Genomic DNA, 21785 nt, shown 5'->3' on the forward strand with positions numbered 1-21785 from the left:
CCGAGACGTCACGTGGCAATAACTCCCCTTAACGGATGGGTTGGTAGTTTGTGAAAACTAGCATGGTTATGAAAAGTAGCATTCCCTCCGTGTTCCATCTAAAGCCACGCCCCCTCTGTGCTCCCTCTAAAGCCACGCCCCCTCTGTGCTCCCTCTAAAGCCACGCCCCCTCTGTGCTCCCTCTAAAGCCACGCCCCCTCACTCACATGCACGAACACCATTGGTCCAAAAGCTGACCTCAGCTCATCGCTTGGTCGAAGTTTTCACATACTTACAAACTGCTACAGATGACGGATTCCTTTTTCAGAGAACGTGAGTTATTAATTTCTGTCAGGACCTAAAGAATCTTCAGAAAGTGGATCAGGAGGAAATGACCAACCCTGACTTTAAATGTTCATTGGTGCAGCTTCTGGTGAGCAGAATTTTTCTTCCTCAGTTGGTAGTAACAGCCCATGTTGAATATTTAAATATGAAAACACACATTTGAACTTGTAACTAAAGATGTCCCCCTCAGTAAATAACCTCCACAGTCACTGATAATGAAGCAAACATTTCTGTAAATCAGATTCTCTCTTAGTTTGAGATCCAGCTTTTAAAAATATACAGTCACAACAGAGATGCATTTAAAGGTGTTTAATTAAGGAAGTGTTATAATTTCACTCTAGGAAAAAAACAAAAAATAATCTGGAGGTTTGAGTCACAACTTTGTCTTAAGAAATTAACCTTTTTTTTATTTTTTTAAATCTCGAAATTCATTTATATAATACATTTTTTTAAGTATTTCAAAATATCTTTTGCTGGTTTTGTTCAGTAATATTTTTCCTATAATCTCATTTTAATATAGTTCTCTTTTTGAAAAAAAGAAAAAAAAACAAAAAAAAAACATCCATCATCAGTGTGTTTCTGTCCAGGGGGTCTTCACGCGTTGGAAGATGTTACGTCAGATAAAAAAAACAAAAAACAACAACAAATGGCTTCTGGCTGGTGTAAAGACAGCCATTTGTTTGTCCGTGGTCCAGCTCCGACCATGCCAGAGAGCATGATGGGAAAGTCATCTCCGGCAGAGCTGGAAGGTCAAACGTGGTGCTCCCATCCAGCTCAACAGATATTTGGACCCTTGTTGTGGCATGAGGGAGCAGACGAGCATCATTTAAAGTCCCAAATATTTATAAACTGGAAATCTATTTTTAAATACTGAAGATCTTTGTTTTATCCCCAGAGGAGGGGAGGGGGGGCGCGTAGAACTGGGGTGGGGGGGGGCGCCAATGGGGGGCCCAACCCCGTACAGTCCTCTTCCAACAAGCGGCCCTTCTCAAACACCAGGGATGCTCTGGTGCGAGACACGGCAGCTTCCTGTCCCCCCCTCGGCGAGTCAAACTGGAAACAATATTAATCAATTAAAAATACTCGCTAAAATTGTATGTATAACATAAAACCCAGCTGATCCACACTATGACTGACTGCAGGAGTCAAAGCTTTAGTTTAAGTCCGCGAGACGAGGCCCTTGTTGTTCGGGCTTAAAGATAATCCTCTCATCAGTAACTTCTCCTAACATTTTGGGTAATCTTTTTCGATTAACTGCCGCCTGCTGCTGATGCTGCGCGGCTCCACTGAGGCTGACAGCGCACAACACATCCAGCAGCTCTCTCTCTTTCTCTACATTCTTCTCAGGTTCATCTGACTTGCAAAAAAAAAAACAACACCACAATCTGCTCACCGAGGAGAGACCTGGACCGGAACAGGAATACAATGGATGCTCCTTAAAAACTGAGCAAGGAAAACATCTTAAACAGGTTGACTCCTCACTCTTTTAAATATAAACTATGTTGCAGATAGAAAGCGGTCATAGACCTTGCTTCCTCTATTGTTATAAAAACCAATTCGCTGGTTGTACTTTTTTTACTTTTACTTTTTTTTTTTTTTTTTTTTTACAATAAAGCACTCTTTTTTTTTTTTTTAAATCAGCCAATGAGATATAAAAATATCTCATTTTCCAACATTAAATCCACTTTCAAAGATTCACACAACCACTCCAACCTTCAACCCTACAAACTTTTTTTTTTTAGGATAATACACCAAAACTTCCCTGCACATGTACTTTGTATTTTTTTTTTTTAACTCCACGATACTTTAGTAGGCTATAACAGCACGATTTGTCATGCACTTTATCTCTTTTTTTTTTCCTTTTTGCAAAATACCCCCATGGCTATATTGCAAGATCTGTCATGGACTAACAGCTGTTTCTTTTTCATTTCCTCTCAGTCGTCTTCCACGTCGTCTCCCTCGGACTCGTCTCTCCTCTCGTACATTTTATCCCTCTGCCTCTCCTGGATCTCCTTCATCTCCTCCGCGTATCTGCTGAACGCTCCCCCGAACTTGCTCCAGGCCTTGAAGGGGATGGTGATAGAGTTCCTGTAGCTGGGCTTCACCTCGCTCACGCGCAGGAACACTCCGTATTTGTTGGACCCCACGTCGAAGAAGAACCGCTTGGAGTCCACCATGATGGACGTGCCCTCGGGGAGCTCGCTGTACCCCCCCGCGGCGGCGTTGCCCGCGGCCAGCTCCTCGTCGTCTCCCCCGTAGTCATCTATGAGCTTAGCGAGGGCGTCTCTGAACTCTATTAGCCCCTGCGCCGGAAGAGCTATGGTCTGACCGGACAGCATGCCGCCCACAGGGCCCCCAACTCCAAACCCGGGTCCCCGGTTAACGGTCTGCCGGATCCTGAGGAACCTCCCCCGTTGGTTCTCCTTCAAGTCCAGGTAGTATTTGCGGTTCTCCCGGACAAGAAACTCGCTCTTCAGCGCTCTCCTGGGCCCGCCGTCCTCTCCCTGGGACGCCTGGGCTATCTGCTCCGGGCTGCTAGGCCCCAGCTGGGCGTAGTGCTCGATGAAATCCCCGAGGTAGTCCCGGAACTCCGCCGCCACCGACAGGGAGAGGGTCAAACGGCTTTTGGAGCCCCCGGCCCCGACCTCGGCGATTTTGATGAATCTGCCCTTGCTGTTCTGCTTGACGTCCAGGTAGAAGCGCTTGTTCTGGATGTCGAGGCGCTTGGACGCCAGCTCCTGGGTCTCCTGGTCCCTCTGGAAGTGCTGGAAACCGCCTCCTCCGCCGCCTCCACCCCCGCTGCTACCGCCGCGCTCACTCCCGCTGTCTCCATCCGCCATCTTCAGCTCCACCATTCGGCTTCTGCCCCTCTCTCCTGCGTAGCTGCTTTCTGCGCGCTCCCCCTTCACGCTCAACAACAGGGCACTCTGGAGAGCCTTTTGATTGGCCGAACGGCGTGCCACTCTCGCAAGTTCACACGGTTACTACTTCCCGATTGGTTCCCTGATTTTTGACAGGTCCCGCCCACACGCAATATCCCTCGTAAGCCATTGGTGCAGAATGAGGTTCCGTTTGCGTACTTCTTGTTTTTGCAAACTCTCACTGGTTGTGAAATCTCGCTGTTTTATGACATAATATGATGAAATAAAAGTATTTTTTTTCTGTTTCTGGCTTCAGCTGCGAAAATACCTCAGCACAGTTTGTTTTTCTCCTCGTAATTAGAGCGGGAAGGAAGCTGGAAAGCCTCCAAGATCGTATTGTTATATTTCAAAATGGTTATTTGATCTTCTCTTAAAACGGAATCGGTCATTTTAAAAACTTTTTTTGTGCATATATCTTTTACTATTGCCTAATACTATTAGAGGAACTGTTTAAACTTTCCTTGAATATGTTAAACTGCGCTTAAAAAAACCAACAAGTCAGAATTTACTTTTTTATTTAAAATAAAAGCAAAAGCAGCATAACAAAAATTAAGAAGACTAGCAGGTGTCTCCTGCTAGTCTTAGATTATTATTTACACTCACGCATAAATAAGTGCCCAGTTGCATCATCTATTTTATATTTTTAATTAAGCAAATGTAACCAACAACTATGATGTTTGGGTAATTATTAATGATGATACTTTAGAGGTCCATCGGTAAAACTAAAAAAGAGCTGACATAAATCCATGTGTTTTACTTTGCTCTGCTTTTCCAGCGATAATAAATAATCTTGTGACTCATTTCTCTCGTAGTTTACAGCTTAAAGTTTAAAGCTTTCCATTGATAATGTCAATCAATTCAAAAGTCCTGGAGAGAAGGAGTGAAATTGAATAATTATCAAGCTGAGTAAATAAGTTGAAAAATCAACTGAAATTCAGTCCTTATGAAAGGAGAAAGTTAGAAAAAGAAATATGCGGCTGAATGTCCTCTTATAGGTCAGTGGTTCCTAACCTTTTGGGCTCATGACCCCACTTTGACTTAACTCTGGTGACCCCACACGTCCAAAACACACACAGACTTTTTGGTATTATCACATGTTTTCAATCATGTAAAAAAGTCTTTTGGAGGACATTTAGGTTTTTGGTGTTTATTATTTTGGCTACAGCCCACATAAGCCTGTATTCTATATTTTTTTACATTTACAAGCTATCTTTTGTCAGTCAGACAGGCGACCACATTTAAATTTAACGTGACCTACATTGGGTCAGGACCCAAAGGTTGGGAAAGCCCGTATATGGGCTTCTTGGCCTCCGTAGAAATTCCAATGGTGTCAAGCCATAAATTAATTGTGCTTTACCCTTCAAGCTTCAAATCACAGTAGTTTGTAGGACACAGCTATTTTTTTTTGACTCAAACAAAAGACCTGATTCTTTCCTATACTAATTCTTAGCTCATTTTCAGCTACTCTGTTCGTGCATGAAGTTGAAACTTTATCACTGTAATACCTTTCTCTGCCCACAGGTGGCAGCAAAGTTTCAATATTCCCCCAAGTTAAAAAATCAGGTCTATTTCCCTGTTGACCTTCTTCCACCTGAATATGTCAGCAGCACCTGTGACTGTGAACATTTAAACTCCATCAATGATATAAACATTTCTGCAGCAGACATCTGCAGCTTCTTTACTCTCTATTTCCTGTTTAGTGTGAGCAAACACTTTCTTAACCAGTGAGCATTTATGGGACGTTTCAAAAGACTGAAATTACCTGCAAGTGCTGCAATTGGTGGAGAGAAAACTAACGTATACTCTTCAGAAACTTCAGGGAATTGAGGAAATCGCTGGGGAAAAAAGACAAAAGTTTAGACTACAGTCAACAACCAGTTTAAATAAAAACATCAATTATTTAAAAGATGTTATTTCCCATTTTGTTGACTTTACTATCAAGACCGAATCTGTGAATGCTTTCTTCCTACTGTGCAGTTTTTATAATGAAAGTCATGCAGCTGGGCATTTCATCATTTTACTCTGATTGATTTATTAGTTTTCCTGAAAATCTTTCTGGAACATTTAGTCAGAAAAATATTGCATTTTTAGTCTCCTTTTCATGTCAATAAACCCTCTAAAATTCCTGGAAATATGACCAAGAAGTTCCTCCCTGTCCTGAATGGAAAAACACATTATTTTAGTGATTGAGCAACTTTTAAATCACAAGCAGCAAACTGAGCTCAGTGAATCAGACACTGGAAACGTCATATTTAACTGCACAGTGACTCAGGTCTCCAAAAGGTCACAAAAGGTCAAAGGTGTCTTCAACTAGGAAACAGGACTTCATAAAACACCACAAAATGTGTTTAAACTTTCTTTATTCAAATCCCCAAATAAAGCTTTAAAAAAGCAACACGTTCAAACATTTCTGAAATCACATCAAACAGAATCTGAATAGTAAGTTTGATCACTTTTACTTTTTTTGAAGAATACTTTTGAGTATCTTTGGCTTTTCTTTTTTTTTGTGTGTGTGTTTGACAGTGTTGTCAGTGTTAGCAATATTTAGTACATCGTTTCAAACTTGGATTATCGAGGTGACACAAGCAGGGGTGTGTCCTCAGGTGCCAATCAGTTTATGCCACCCTGATCTATGACATCTTTTGTGAGGCTTTTATGCCTTTACTTGGACAGGACAGGAAATAGAGTGGGAAACTGGGAAGAGAGATTTATGCAGACGGGTGAAAGGAGCCACAGGTTGGTCAAAAATGTAAATGTTCAGTTTTCACAGGAGGTGAGGTGTCCTTGATCTCAGCCTTACTTTATCAGGTATGTGATTTTTTTTTTTTCATCTTTAATTTTCTGACCAGAAATATGAACCTGCATCTGTTTCACAGGACAGGTGTGAAGGAGAAGAGTCCATCAAAGTCTTGAACACTTGCACAGATGTTTGCATCTTTTCTACACCACATATTGCCAGTGCAGGAGATGGTGAACTTGTCCAATATTAGGGGCCTAGGACTTCAATTTTCTTGGTTAAAACTGGCAGTGGTATCATTTGTTTTTTTTCCTAGAATATCAAATGTTTGAAGTTCTAGTATAGAGACGATGCATCCTGACACAGAGAAAGGATCACTTATGAAAATGAATCAGTAAAGTTTTCATAAAGATTTTATTTTAACAATCTTATTTCACAGCAACTTCACAAAACAATTCAAATAAATCACTTCATAAATTCATTTTAAATACATCCAAACTGTACAGCAGTTACAAGCAGAGATACACGCAGGAATCACAGTATTGCACACCACCCTGTAAGCTTGCGTCTGATCAGGCTTTTCAGTAATACTGAGGATATGTCGTGTAGGAGGTCATGAGAGGAGTCGATGCCGAGGACAGCATGACTCCAGGGAGGCTGTTGTACTGGTAGAAAGAGTCCAGGGGCAGGGAGGGGACGCTGGGCAGAGCCGAGCCGTACTGCAGGCTGTGTGGGTGGACGTACGAGGCTGCAGCCGGCGCCTCCTGTCCTCCTCCTGCAGCGGCTGCTGCAGAGTGATACCTCGGGTACGGCCCCGGTCTGTAGGCCTGCAGCTCGGGATAATGCATCAACTGAGAGGCGACGTTTGCCTGACAGGCGTGAGCCAGGGCATCCTGCACCGTCCTCTTCAGCTTCATGCGCCTGTTCTGGAACCAGTTTCTGACCTGAGAAGATAAAAGTAAAAAATAAATGGAAATGCAAGAATTCACTTCATGTGTTAAACTAATTAAAACTGTTCGATTGGAATCTGCTGAGTGTCAAACATCCGCTGCTGACACAGATGTGTAAAGACTCATAAATTGATTGATTGAAGTTTACCTGTTTGTCAGACAGGTTGAGCTTCTTGCACAGCTCCGCCTTGTCCTGAGTTCCCAGGTAAGCGTTTCTCTTGAACGCTCTCTCCATGCTGCTGATCTGCTCCGCTGTGAACGCAGTGCGGGGCCTCCTGCCTGAAGGGGGCGACGGCGGGCAGGAGGAGGAGGAGGAGGAGGCGCAGTCTCCTGGGACTAAGGGGGAGATGGACTGACCTCCTTCACTCTCGTACCCGGACGTCTCCTCCTCTGTTCCGCTGCTGAAACCGGCCTCACACACTGTAGACACCAACGAAGAAGAAAAATAAATCAGTTTTGAAGCCCTTTTTTTTGTTCACAGGATGTTCAACATTATTTCAAACTGAACTTTTTGTATTTAAAGCTGCAGTACGCAACATTGTGTGTGTCTGTGTTTTTCTGTTAAATCCTGCCGTTCGATCATTTTCTCTCAAACACTGACGTCAAAGCAGGAGGCGGAGCTCATTTAAATATTAAGTAGTTGATTCTTGCACCTTTAATCCTATAACCATTACAGCTGTATTAATTATTCAGGTCATTTCAAGTAAAACTAAGAAAACGAAATCTGCAGATTAAATTCTCTAAAAGCACATTGAAGAGGATTTAAGAAGAATCAACACTTAACATGTCTTAATGTCTTCATTAAGCCTAAATGTTTGTTAGAAATACAAAGTCGCACTCTTTGCCGTCCTTTAGTTAATTACAATATGTTTCAGCAAAAAGCAGCTTCTAATCATCTAATAAAGGTTTCACTGAGCTGCCTCCTCCTGTGAGCTCTTATTAGTCATCTAAACACTTTTAGATGTTAAAATGTGACTCAAGACTTCATGAGATCATTCATGATCATTTGAGACCAGTGTAAAAAAAAAAAGAAGATACTCGGGGTAAAGAAAAAGTTCTTTGAATATTTTTTTTAGCCTGTTGTTTTTGTTTCTACAACTTTTGACTTTTATTCTCCATAATTGTGCAGCTGCATGTTTGGTAACTTCTTTGAACACACACGATTTAAAGTTAGTGCAGATTAAAGTGGATTAAAACTTCTCCTGTGATTGCAGTTCAACAATTCTATAAAGTAACATTTTTAATATGACTCTTCGTTAAAGGTCATTTGTCCTATGAGGAGCCTTTTCTGCGTTCGTGGCGACTTGAACTCACCTCGGTTGTTCTGAGAGAGCTGCTGCTGCTGTGTCGAGCTCACTCTGAACTCCTCCACGCTCTGATGGCTCCGGCTCGCCTGCTCAGGTAAAACTTGACATCTCTGCCTGCTGTAGAAACCGGGCAGACTCTCTGCGTGCGTCCCGCAGGTGGTGGGCCCGGACCCTCTCCTCTCTGTCCCTGCAGGCTGGCTGCTCTGAGCCATCCACTCGATGGAGAAGCTTCCTCTCATGGCTGATCCACTAAATCCTTTCCAAAGAGTCCAGGCAGCAGGGTCGGAGGCTCTGCTGGTGTGGTCGTGGTGCTGGGGGAGTCCTGACTGTGCCCCCTCCTCGCAGGCGCTCTGTTTTTAAAGAGGGTCCTCCCACCCTCAGATCAAAGCTCACATCCTCCCCTCCTTTAAGTTTTCACAACTGGAGTCATTAAGATGTCTCATTCAGAGTCTCAGAGAGGCTGTTACAGACAGGCTCCAGTCAGTCTGGGAAGAACCCCCCCTCCCCTCCCTAAAACCCACTACCTGCCCCCCACCCAAACTCCTTCCTGCCTCTAAAGAGAAGATAATAGACACACCTCCGTCTGCATCTCCTCTGTGAGCATGTCCAAACTGTAAATCTGTAAATACACAAAAGTAAAATGTGGAGAGTCGACTCGAGGACGGACGAACTCCAGACGTCTGAATCACTTCGACAAACTCAAATCCTCAAAGTTCACCATCCAAACGTCTTAACGTTTGGGGTTTATTGTGAGTCAGCTGATGTGAATGATTGTGAAAACAAAAAAGCTGCTGAGCCACTTTTAAGACGCCTTCAAGGACCAGGAGGGATCCCCAAAGCTCCCTTTGAGAACCAACACTTCAAAATCAAAAACTAACACACTGTGTTAAAACCAGGAAGTGAGGCTGTCAACAGATCGGATTTAGATCTGAAAAAAAAAAAAAAAGAAATCGTAAAACCCTTTAAAATCTCCTCTAAAATAATAAACGTAATCATGATTTCATTTCTTTTTCGCTCTCCTGAAGTGAAAACATCCAAACTAGAAAAACTAGTTTATCTATTGGCTTATATGTAAATTTGTAGATGTGTATGTGGGTGAGAGACTTGAATTATGATGACATTAATCATGAGAGGAGAACAGATTCACAGAAGAGAAAAGAAATGGCGTCCTAATGAAGATGTATTTGTTCAGTTTTCTGGTAGAAAGAGGAGCAGACGATAAGTCAGAGGACTCCTCTCGATCTCTGGGACAGAACTAACTTACTACACACACACACACACACACACACACACACACACACACACACACACACACACACACACACACACACACACACACACAGGTGTGTAGAGATGTAGGACAGTGGACAGAGTCAGAAGAGAGAGAGAGAGAGAGAGAGAGAGAGAGAGAGAGCGAGCGAGTGGGGAACGAGAAGCAGGAAGGAGCCACAGGTTGGATTTGAACCTGGAGGGCCACCGCCTCCACACGTGGGGCGCCTGCACCCCCAGCGCCCCCCGATTGTACGTTTTTAACCTTGATGCAGAACACACACACTCATGTGTGGACCCTCGATGTCGTGTGTTCTTTTCAGCCTTTCATCAGAGACACACGTGAACTTGGATTAACGCTGCCTGTTCGTTTCAGCTGGGCCTCGGGCTCCATGACATAATGAAGAGTGAGTGGTTTAATGTAACGACCACTCGGTCAATGAGAGCAGATAATCCTGGATGATCCCCCCTCCTCCTCCTCCTCCTCCTCCTCCTCCTCCTCCTCGTGCAGATTAAAGACAAACCTTTGAATTGATTAAAGTCAAATGATCCTGCAGTGATTAGTCGATCAATAATCACACAAACGCACGACTTTCTGCTGTCTATTTACAACAGCATTGATCCTTCTGTGACTTCACAATCCTCGACATGTGATTTTCAAATGTTTGACTTAAAGCGCTAACACAGGAGGATGAAGATGATATCCGATAAGACGCTTTAAATTCCATGAACGCCGTGAAAATACAAAGTGACAAACAGGCTGAATGTTTCTCGGACTGCTCTGATCATCAGCTCGTGTCTCTTTATATTTTAGCTTATGTACGATGTGCAGAAAGGTGTTTTTTATCTTTATGTGGAACTGTCTCATGTTTTGGACGATCTGTATTTATGTACTTTTTGAACAAGTCCCAGGAAAGAATTTGTCTTTGTGGACAATAAAGTCAAACTTATTTGATCCTTAAGAAAGCATTTGTACAAAAAGTTAAATATTAAATTCCTGAATACTGAATAAAGGGCTCCGAATACTGTCACTGATTAATGATGAAAGCCATCATCATTAATAATCACCAATCATGAATTCAAATGTGTCAATATTTATTTCCCTTGTTTTTACATCCTGTAATCCAGAAATACAATTTTACACCTGGATGTCCTGCAGCGTGTTTTTTTATGTTCAACTTTAATCAAACATATCGTAGAGACAAAAGTGAGCATGAGATTTTTTTTATATATTGTTTAAAAGTGTGAAATGTTTCTTCTTTTTTACTGTATATTCATATTTGTTTTCTGTATGTGTGTAAATAAAGTCGAGCTGCTCCTGTTCTTGTATTTTTGGGGATCTTGGTGGTAAAATATATTAAAAATTAAACCCTCAGAGTGTTTTCCATTTGTGCACTTTTCAGTGTTTTGTTTTCTCTCCTTCTACTTTTAATGCTCAGTTTCTCCTCCTCTTAAAAGGAACTTCTTTTAAAAAAAAATTCAATCAGAGAACAGAGAAAAAGGGTGAAACAAAGACAAATCATATGAAGAAGAACATGAGTGGCCTGCAGTGAAAGTGCTCAGCTACATCAAAGTGCATTAAAGGACTTTTTAAACGCGACACTTAACATAATGGAAACTGATTGTTGATCTGTTCAGTGGCGCCTTAAATCATCTATTGTCCCTCTTTTAGGCTCAAACGAGGATTTCAGGATCAAGTAAAGAGACTGATAACGACCTGAGAGGATGATCCCACCTTGAGAACAGCCCCCCCCCCTCCACCTTCAGCGCGCGGAGGAGGTGCAGGACAGACCGGCGCTGTTTTGTGTGTAAATGCGCATCTCGTACACAAAGTGGGTTTTACAGGATTAATCGGCTCAATCACGCCGCGGCTCATTGATACGATAATGACGGAGCTCGTGGAAGAAGCCTCTGTGCGCGAGCGGCTCCCGGCGACAGACAGGAGAGCATCACGCGCGCGCGCGCGCGCGCACACACACACACTTCAAAGAGGCTCCGATAAAAACACACTGACTGTGACACAGATCATAAATCCCCCCACCCAACTTCAAATGATGCTGTTAGTCCGGATTTAAAGTCAAGACATTTAATGAACCATTTTTATTTGAGACCAAAAAAATAGAATTTAAAGCGAAATTACTAAAAAAAAACTTTGTGAATTAGTCAAGTTTTAATTTTATATTTTATTTGCAGCTTTGGAAATCAAATGACTGCACTCACATGATTTGGTAATCTCAGTAAAGTTCCTTTAAATTCAACTTTTACTAAAGTAAACAAAGGTTAACAATGAAATGTAAAAACTTCCACAAGTGCAAATAAAAGAAGGATTTAAAGAATTAATCCTTGATTTAATATATTCACATTTATATGGTTTATGAGATATAAATTGTGCAGTTTTTTTGTGATTTAAATATAATAATTATATATATATATATATATATATATATATATATATATATATATATATATATATATATATATATATAAATAAAGAGATATACATTTTTTTTTAAATAAATGCTCTGGTTTCTTTCCAAATAAATGATTTGTTTGATTCTGTGTCTGTTTCTTTAAAGAGTTGCAGTCCAGTGTGTCTCTGCACCTGGATGACACCTGACAACGTGAGACAGACAGACAGTTTCTGTTTCTCCTAACTTGGTTAAATCCATAAAAAATGCATCACATTCAACCACATTTGAATATGTAGTTTTAGCGTTGCTGCCCTCTGAGAATATCTCTGACATAACAAATGTATTGAGAGAAATAAACACCTCTCAGCTTTGTGATGATGCAGTCAGCAGATAATCTGAGGGGGAAACAAATCATTTATTTGTCCTGAAGTTCGAAGGAAATGTTGTCAAGAGCAGTTTTATATTAAAGTCAAAAGTCCAAGATTAAACAATGAGTCAGCAATCATCTTTCATCAGAGAGTTCAACTTGAAAATGAACTTTTACGAACTTTTTTTTTTAACTTTAGGTGACTCAAAAGTACAATAAAACTGCAGAGCTCTAGAGACATGAGCCTGCTCACATGTCTCCGCATCTCGTCTTTAAAGCCCTCCAGCCGCCACATTTCAGGTGAAATCTAAACTTCTCCGTCTCATCGTCCCTGCGTCCTTCTGTCCCCGGTGTGACCAGGGGAGTCGCGGGGCCTGCAGGACCCGTCCCACCGGCCCCATCAAAGCTGCGGGGAGCCTTTGATGGGGCTGATAGGGATCAATGGGAGAGGGGAAGAGCTCTAACTGACTGTTACAGACGGGGCGGGACGCTGCTGGAGTCTGCCGGCTCTCAGGATCAATGATTATTGGGCGTCATCAGCGCCTTCATCTGCATAGAGGATCCATTCAGACGCAGTTTAGGGGGCCTGTGTGTGTCGGACGGAGCCAGGATAAGAACGCAGATGTTCTGGATTCTTCTATTTTGGGTTAGATCTTTAGTGGATTCGTCTTCCTTCAAACGTTGTCTTTTTCGTTATTTGAACGGCTGATTGTTTGTTTGTTGTTCGACTTTGATTTAAAGCAGAAGAAGAATAAATCACATTTCTGTCCTGCAGAGTTTTCAATTCTTTTATTTCAGATTTTCCGGCTGTTAGAAAACTCATATTGTAGGCGTTGAAACGACTGTTGTTGTGGAGAAATGCACATTTTCAAACCTCTTTTAGCTCTAAATTCATCAAGTTTAATGATTCAAATGATAAAACTTACAGGGAAAGAATATTTCAGCCTAGAAATGATCCTCTGAAGTGCCTCAAAACTATTAAAAAACAAAACATAAAAGGAGTTGAAGAGAAATGACAAAATGAAGACAAAAGAGGATCCATTAAGATGAAAATCTGTAAAACACACACACACACACACACACACACACACACACACACACACACACACACACACACACACACACACACACACACACACACACACACACACACACACACACACACACACACACACACACACACACACACACACACACACACACACACACACACACACACACACACACACACACACACACAGAAGAGAGAGAGCTTTTCTCTTCATTTTTTCCAGTGGTTCTTTGATTCTAACTTTTTTTTTTTACGGCTGCTGGTTTGACTTTTTTTTAAAGTTTTGTTTTATCACTGTTTCATTAAAAATCACTTCAGATACTAACGGGTGGATTCATCCGCTGCTGAAAATAGTCCCGACCTAATTCAACATCTCCCCCCCCCCCCCGTGTGTGAAGAAGAACCTGAGTACGGATACTTCTTTTATGTGTTTGCTTTGTCCTTTTGTCGTCAATGCTGCAGAAATGAAAAGTTGAAGGACAGGAAATAAAGAAGTAAAGTCAGGAGCTGCATGTTTGAGAGGAGCTTCTAGAAAACGTCTGGAGGGAGGACGCGATGTGAGCTGGAGACAGAGAATCTGAACGATCGTGAAGGTAGTTTTTGGTGTTCATGTTGGATTTATTGAAAACGAGAAAAGATCACTCTGCTCCTTCAAAGAGTCGTCGTCTCTGTTTGTCTGATTCTATCTGTTAAAAACCTGATAACACAGAGACCAAAGCTGATATTAGCTCCTATGTTGAGAGATCTGAGGGCGGCCGCGCTGGGACATGTGTGTCTCCTGTCATGAGTCCTCGGGGGGGGCTGAGGGGGGGGGGGGGGCTGAGGTGTGTTTGTGTCCATAACAGAGCAGCAAACAGGCCCATTAGAGATGAAAGAGTCTGAATGGAGCCAATCAAAGACGAGCTCAGCGGGAGGCTGTTACCCCACAGACAGACAGAGACACACACACACACACGCACACACACACACACACACACTCTCTGCTCTACAGGCCCGGTGTGTTCAATGTATCTGTGTCAGTCACACAAATCTACAAGATGAGGAGAAGAAACAGATGTAGAATAAATATCTTTGATTTAAAGGCACAGGACGCTTTAAAAGAGTCTCAATCAGCTCGTTGTTTTTGTTGTTCTTAACTTTCATGCGTTTACGTAGGAAGTAAAATGTCAGAGAGACGACACGCTCAACGAGATATAAAAGCACAAAGTCAGTGTAGGACCGGGCCACAGCGAGGATCTGCTTCCTGTTTTTTTTCTTTTTTTTTTGTTAAAGATCTTTTTTAGGCTTTAGAGAGAGACAGGAAACGTTGGAGTTAGGGAAAGCGCGGGCCGCTCGGTGCAGAAGAAGGAGAGTTTGAGCAAAGTGGGATTTAAACTGCAGCTCAATACATTTACATTTACAGAAGACAAAAACAACCCCGACATCCCCTCGTGTCTCTGAAGTCCAGACTCTCAGGCTCCTCGTGTCCCCCGGAACTTCACAAAACTTTTGCTTCACACATTCGGTGTCAAAAACAGTCACGTGTCAATGGTGATTATAAAAGGAAATATAACGGAAATACACTTTGAATTAACTCGCACTGCTTTCCTCCGACTCTCATCGTCCTGCGTGCAGTGCTGTGATCACGTGCTCATGCAGAGTCCCAAACGTGGACGATAAGAGTTTCAATGTAGAGAAATAAAGACGAAGTGTGCACATGTCAAAGAGGATGACTGTGAGAGGAGCCGAGGTGTGAGCTGGGACGCGTCCTTTGATGTTAAACTGGTATTTAGAGGTTAATGAGGCTGTTAGGAAGAGGTGACGGAAACACCCCCCACTTCACACTCACACACGGGAAATGAAACCGAGCGTCCTCCGCTCTGAAACCCGGAGAGAGCAAGAAGTCAGCAGAGCCGTCCTTTGAAATGTTTTCAACAACGTCATGACGGGTTCAAGTTCTGCGTTCAATCTCCACACAAAAGAAAAAGAACCGTCATGAAATACCAAAATAAAATGACTGAGGGTAAAGTCTTATATTCTTTCATACATCCAGAGTTTGTTGCTTCGCTCAGACCTCTGCAGATGATCTAAAACGGATCAGCTCGACCGGCTTCAACCTCCCTAAAAGAGCGGCTGACACTCCTCCTTGAATTTCCCTCAGGATCAATAAAGTATCTATCTATCTATCTATCTATCTATCTATCTATTATATGCTTCTTTTTTTTTTGCTCGTATCAAATGTAAAACTCTGCTGCTCACTAACAAAACGCCTCCTCCTTACCCAAACTCTATAATCCAGGTCTAAACTCCATCTACGCTCAGCCAATGAAAGGTGTCTGATCCAACCTTCACAACAGGGTCCTCAGTCTCTAACTGGACTCTTCTCCTCTGTCGCCCCCCGGTGGTGGAACAAACTACTACACTCCAGTCGATCTGCAGAGATCCTTTGAACTTTTAAGAAAAAGCTACGAACGCCAGCGACTTTAATGATGTTATTAATGATGATTTTGTTTATGATGATGTTTAGATGATTTAAACTCTAAAGAACAGCTGTGGATGTTGTTTCCTCCTGTATTGACTTAACTCTGCATTGATCACGCTTCAGCGCATCACATCGTATCCGGAGTTATCCAGCCGTCACCGTCGTTATCTTAAAAGCTTTTATAGCGTCTGTTTAAAGAGGAAATGTATTCATGATACGATCTCTGCTGAAAGCGAACGTTCAGATAAGATGCTGTAGAAATCAGGTCACTGGTGCACAGGTGTGTGTGTGTGTGTGTGTTTGTGGGGGGGGGGGTTTACCCTTTATCTGAGGCTGTACGTGTTGCAAAAAAACCCCCAAAAAACAGAAACATTTTTGTACCTGAGCCCTTCAGAACCGGAGGCCCAGCTTCAGGTTTGGTAGGGCTTTAAAAAAAAAAAGGAAAAAAAAAAAAAGAAAAAAAGGGAAAGACGAGGGGTTGGAAAGACAGACGCTGTCCCCTCCCCCTCTGAGACAACCTGCTGGTTTTCTACAAGCAAGGCGGCACAAAGACGCTGCAGAGAAGCCGAAGATCCATGTTGACTTCTGTGACACGTTAGCGTCTTCAGCCTGTTGCTGAGCATGTGTCCGAGTGTTTGCAGCATGGCTTTCATTTGTTTCTGACCTTTTCACATTAAAAGGTTGTCAACAAAAGTGTCTGTCTTAAAGGTTTAAAGTCATCAGTGCTGTCCCCTTCATGTTGTTTTCAGCCAGGTGAGCTCCGTTAGCCTCTCTTTTACCTGCTCGTGGCTCCGTGTTTGGTCGTTGCTCGTCAGGTCGGCTCAGGCGTTTCTCTCAGACGGAGGAATAAACTCCAGACCAAGATGAGCGAATATCTCCTCCTCAGACGTCGCTCTCAGATAGCGACTCTGTAAGAAGAAAACAAACTTATGCTGCCTGAAGAACAAGGGAGAAGAGATTATAGACCGTGTGTGTGTGTGTGTGTGTGCGTACCCGTCTGCTGTCATAAAGAGCGTGGCTGCTCAGAGACATGGACTTCTCGTGCCCCGCCCATCGTCGCAGCTCTCTCTCAAACAGCTGGGGGAAAAAAAAGGAGTCAGTTCAGGTTTTGATCAAAAGTCTGTTGAAAACAACATCGAGGTCGTTTCTGAAAGCTCACTTTGGATCCGGTCCAGCCCAGCAGAGCGAACGCAAACTGACTGATGGGAGAGACGACCAGGTCCACTCTCACGGCTCGCCATCGCTCGTGTCCTGCAGGGTTTATATGCTCCTCCTCCGTTTCATCAGACGTCTTGTGTCCGTGTTCTTCTGCCCGTTTGGCTCCTCCCCTCTCCTCCTCGCTCAGTTTAAAGATTGAGAAACACCTCTCGAAGCGGTCCATGTTGGACGAAGGCCGACCGGGACCGTCTTTAGACTCCAGGTAGGAGTTTCTGGTGGTTTTCTGGTACAACAGGAATCCCTGAAGAGACAGAAGACTTACTCCTTAAGCTCCGTGCAGGAAACAAATCTTAGAAGCTTTGACATTCCTGCAGCTGAGAAAGTCAAACTATAAAAAAAAAAAAAAAAAAAGTGTAGTTTTATGTAGAAGGTACCTGCTCTTCCAAACAGGAGACCAGTTTAGGCATCAGTCCCACCTCTCTGCCCTCCTCTGGGTGAGTGATCAGGAAGTCGACATCGTGGCCATTCTGCTTCCCCCTGGACAAAGTGTCAGTCGTGATGTTTTAATTACACTCAATGTGCAACGGAGGATTCAGAATATACCATAGCCTGTTTCACTGCTGCAGGGTGAAGCAATCTACTGAATCACTTTTTTTTAGTCATTTGAAAAGGACAAATTCTGCCCAGGTTCAAACATATTGGATCTAATATTCCCCTTAAAACCAAGAAAAAAGACTGGATTTTATTTATCCTAGAAGGGGCTCAGATATTCAGCATTTCCTTTTTCGCTCTTACCTCCTGAATCCTCCGATCAGAGTCATCTGAGCTCCAGGTAACACCGAAACAACAGCTTTCTCCACGATCTCTCCGATGGCGTCGGCTTCTGCTTTAGTGACCGGCTGGTTCAGGTCGGCGTAGTGATCCAGACCTGAGGGGTGAGACAAACGTCGGCGGGTGAAGTTTATCTGTCTGTGATGCAAACGTGAGGGCGGAGACACACACACCTGCCTGTTGAGCTCGATTGAGTGCGTGTGCCGAATCTCGTAACTGTTGAAGGTCGTGTATCCCGTCTCTGATCCATCGCTCCGCCGTTTTTGACCCGACTCCAAAAATACCCGTCAGAACCTGAAATACACAAAAAAAAAATGTAGGATCTATGATCAACCAATAGAAACTAAAAGCTGAGCTTCAAACCGTCCTCGCCTACTTCCTGAAATTCTTGATTTTTTTGTGACTCTTCAATATTGTTTAAAACTTGGTCAGCTTGTTCTTGCTGCCGTCAAACCTGATGAATAAAGCGTCATCTTTAAATCTGACTGTTTGAACACGGCCACTAGATGGTGCTGAAGAGTAGAAAATGTGCACAGACAAATGATCCCAGATGAACTCTCTTTATTCTTAAATCCATGCTGTGTTTGAAAAGTTAGACTCTTCAGATGAACTCATCCTGACGTCTTCCCTCAATTCAACGAATAAAACCCGAGCAGCACACGCTCTTTAATCAAAGAATTGTGAACTGTGTTTAGTGCAAAACAAGTTGTGATTTAAAGTCTCTTTGAGCTGGATTTCACATGATCACTGATGAGAGTCAACACGAGGCGTTCAAGTACTCGTCATATTTTTTTTGTTGGCCGATGAAACCATGGAGGGATATTTTTTCCTCCTGCTGTTTTTCAGTTTTTTTTTAAAGCGTTCACGAGGATGTGTGCAGAATTTAATCAGAAAACTCTGAAAAAGAAACTATTCATTTCCCTACAAACAGTTTCCTCTCTTTCCTTTTCCATGATCAGGTGACCCTTCACACCTCTCCTCGGGGTTTTGGAGTTTCCTTACCTTCAGCGCTTTATAACGCTCAGACTGCTTCGTAGATTCAACCTCACTTGAAGCTCCATTCTCCAAAACGTCCTGCGCAAAATCGAGAACAAAAGAAAAGAAAAGATCGATCGCATCGTCTGGAGCGTGAGAGGGACTGATCCGGACGAGTCTGATGCCTTACTTTAATGACTCGGAGCGAGTGATCTCCCAGACAGGGAAGCCCTCTGAGCTGAGTCATGCTCGTCACCGCTTCAAGGAGAGACTTCAGCACGGCGGCGGCCCGTCGAAACGCCACGCCTCGGCCCTCCTCGTCGCTGAGCTCGGCGTTTTCAGCCAGGAGAGACAGAGCGTCCTGAGGAGAGTGAATCCTCTGTGTTTGTTTTTTTTTTTTTAAATGTTTGACTTGTGATAGGTGAGGTGTGTGTTGGAGCTGGAGAGACGTACGGTGAGGACGCTGTTGTGGTTCTCCAGGGTGGTTCTCCGCTGACAGGCGTAGCTCGGCACGGAGAACAGCACCGCTTCAGCTTCACAACGCTCCTGCTCCTAAAACAGCCAAGAGTTCGGTATAGCATCCAAAAGAGTTGGACCTGCGTTATAGGAATATGTTTTGATTTGGGGAGAAGAATAACGCACCTGGAGTTTGTGCGTGTCGAGGATCTGAACAGGACGTCCCGCTCTCATGCTCTCCGTGAACCAGCTGATGTCCAGCAGGTGAACTGAAGGCGCCTGACCTCCGACCTGCGAGTCGAGCCAAGTCCTGACCTCAGCAGCGCTGTTACTCTCAGAGACGACGTGCGTGACTCTCTCACTGTGGAAAGACAAATAGCGGACGTGTAAATCACTGCGCTGACCAGCTTCTCTGCAACTCTTCTCCCACAGTGGTAAAAAAAAGCAAAAAAAGCAGACTACAAATGCCTATATCAACATACGAGACCCCCCCTCATTCCGTTAATTATTTATTTATTTACCTTATTTCTATATTATTTTAATATATTATTATTTTATTTTCTCGGCACAAGGGTCTGTTTTTGGGTTGGATATAGAAATGAAACTATTGTACTGTTTAAACTAAATGTAATAATTCATGTAACAGTGAGCACATCTTGTCTATTAGGAGCTGTAACCATTGTGAGACACTGTACAAACCTTTTTTAAAGAACAAATAAAAATGTACAAAAAAAAACTGTTACCAATAACGTGCCCAATTTAAACAGAAACTTCCTCAAAAAATATTACTGAAAATTCAAATGAAGATGCCTCATGATAATCTGAGACAATATTTAAAAGAAAATAATCTGTTCTTCAGTGAACATCTTGTTCTTCTTACCTGAACTTTTCCTCCACCTGAAATCCTTTCTGTCGGCCGAGCTGAGACAGAAAACTTCTTCGACTGGCTCCCATCTTTCTTTCCAACAGAAACAAAACAAACCGAGGAAACTTGACATCATCTGTCCCAGTCCTCCCAGTACTCCCAGTAGCAGGTGACAGGACGAGTTTTCTTCTTTTTAATGGCACCATAGTTTCACTTTGTGGTTCAGAAAGACGTTCAAACGTCAGCTTAAAGCTTGTTGAAGTTTATTTAAAGTCGGTTTATTTCTTAGATGTTGACCCGACTGTATGACGTCATTACGTCATTATTATTCACTGTCATCCATAAAAAAGCTTCGTCGTATTTAAGTTCAGGTTTCCGACGTGACAAACAATCTTTTCCGAAGACGGTAAATTGAGTAAAAATCCGGCTCGAGCAGCAAACTGCATCAGTGAGCGACAGGATGCAGCTGTGAGGCGACGCCGGCTGCACCTGCGCGTCACAAAAATAGTTCCGACAGGAAACATGAACTGAGAGCTACGGATGGCGATAAGGGCCAATAAAGAAGTAAAGACTTTAAAACCAGACTTCGGATTTATTTTTTATAATGCAAAATTCTTAAATTAGCGTCACAAATTCTGAAAGAAGACTTTCGGTGGATCATCTTCAGTGGCGGATTTATACATGAATGGAAGCTAATTTTTGCCAAACTAAAATTAAAAGAGAAAAAATAAAAAAGTTACAAACAAATAAAGACATAATCATTGATTGATTTTACTAGTTATTTATATTATAATTGAAATTTATTGTTGATCAAAATAAAATGTTTTTTTTTTAAATCCAGCATTCCTGTGTTTAATGTTCATTTGTCTTAAAGTGGCAATTGATCCAGTTTCATTTGACAAACCATCTTTTGCTCAAATATATATATATATATTTTTTTTTTTAAATGAGTAATATTCAGGAACTTTTTCCCGATCACTTGAAACTTACTGCGAACTTCACTAATTTTAGAGATCCATCAAATCCTGGTTTGTTAAAAAAAAGACTTTTACCAGCTAAATGTGTCTTATTCTGCACCAACTTTACTCTTTCTTTTTTTTAACTGTACAGGGACAGGAGTTGTAAATGATGGTCCCCTACACACTTGTATTGGATGACTGTTTTCAGGTTGATCGTGTATCTTGTATTTTGTATCTTTCATTAAAACAACCAAAAATAAACGAAGAAAATTGTTTCTATGGGATGCTTTCTCAGATTTTGAATCAATGATTTAAAATGTTTTATACATTTTCTTCTAAAGATAACTTGTTTAAAAAACAGAATATTGACTACCTGTTTTTTTAAAATAATTTTTGTTAAATATTTTACTCATCATTCTCAGTATTAGACTTTTTTGTATTTTTCATTATTCTGATTAAGTATCAGGTTTTGTTCACATTCAACCATTATAAAAAAAACATTTCCTTTTTTTTCTCCATACCATTTCAAAAGCATTATTTATTCTTAAAATGTAAAATGTATTTATCATTGCTCTTATATTATAGTGTGCCAAAAATAATGACTCAGCTTGAGATTCTAATGAAAAGTTTTTATGTGTTATTAAAGGGTATCATTATGTGTATATTGTTAATTATCCAGTTATTTTCGCCTTTTTTAGGACAGTAAAGTTAGGAAAGGTGAGTTGTGTAAAAGTTGTATAAAG

At 42.1% G+C, this 21785-nt stretch overlaps 3 protein-coding genes across 6 annotated transcripts; all 3 read right to left on the bottom strand.

The window, feature by feature from the left end:
* Nucleotides 1-618: 618 nt before the first annotated feature.
* purbb (purine-rich element binding protein Bb) lies at nucleotides 619-3317 on the bottom strand. The gene has a single exon (XM_079365278.1). It carries the CDS (start codon nucleotides 3177-3179, stop codon nucleotides 2259-2261), a length of 921 nt encoding a protein of 306 aa, XP_079221404.1. The 5' UTR covers nucleotides 3180-3317; the 3' UTR covers nucleotides 619-2258.
* A 509-nt stretch (nucleotides 3318-3826) lies between these two features.
* polm (polymerase (DNA directed), mu) lies at nucleotides 3827-20594 on the bottom strand. 4 transcript variants are annotated; one of them, XM_079364045.1, is made up of 12 exons: nucleotides 20099-20594; nucleotides 19405-19579; nucleotides 19216-19314; nucleotides 18953-19123; nucleotides 18790-18861; nucleotides 17961-18081; nucleotides 17752-17884; nucleotides 17391-17493; nucleotides 16958-17257; nucleotides 16792-16875; nucleotides 16578-16706; nucleotides 3827-5080 (listed from the first exon to the last, which is right to left on the bottom strand). In XM_079364045.1, the coding sequence occupies exons 1-11, from the start codon at nucleotides 20287-20289 to the stop codon at nucleotides 16620-16622; spliced, it is 1536 nt and encodes a 511-aa protein (XP_079220171.1). In that variant the 5' UTR covers nucleotides 20290-20594; the 3' UTR covers nucleotides 3827-5080; nucleotides 16578-16619. The 4 variants fall into 4 exon arrangements, with proteins under 4 accessions (XP_079220171.1, XP_079220172.1, XP_079220173.1 ...); XM_079364046.1 differs by lacking the exon at nucleotides 3827-5080 and adding an exon at nucleotides 8788-8858; XM_079364047.1 differs by lacking the exon at nucleotides 3827-5080 and adding an exon at nucleotides 13480-15781.
* Nucleotides 6408-8488, bottom strand: ved (ventrally expressed dharma/bozozok antagonist). The gene is made up of 3 exons (XM_079364048.1): nucleotides 8247-8488; nucleotides 7081-7352; nucleotides 6408-6926 (listed from the first exon to the last, which is right to left on the bottom strand). The coding sequence occupies exons 1-3, from the start codon at nucleotides 8476-8478 to the stop codon at nucleotides 6564-6566; spliced, it is 867 nt and encodes a 288-aa protein (XP_079220174.1). The 5' UTR covers nucleotides 8479-8488; the 3' UTR covers nucleotides 6408-6563.
* Nucleotides 20595-21785: the final 1191 nt, after the last annotated feature.

The sequence above is a fragment of the Symphodus melops genome, assembly GCF_947650265.1.
Source record: "Symphodus melops genome assembly, chromosome: 16".
Taxonomy (NCBI): Eukaryota; Metazoa; Chordata; class Actinopteri; order Labriformes; family Labridae; genus Symphodus; species Symphodus melops.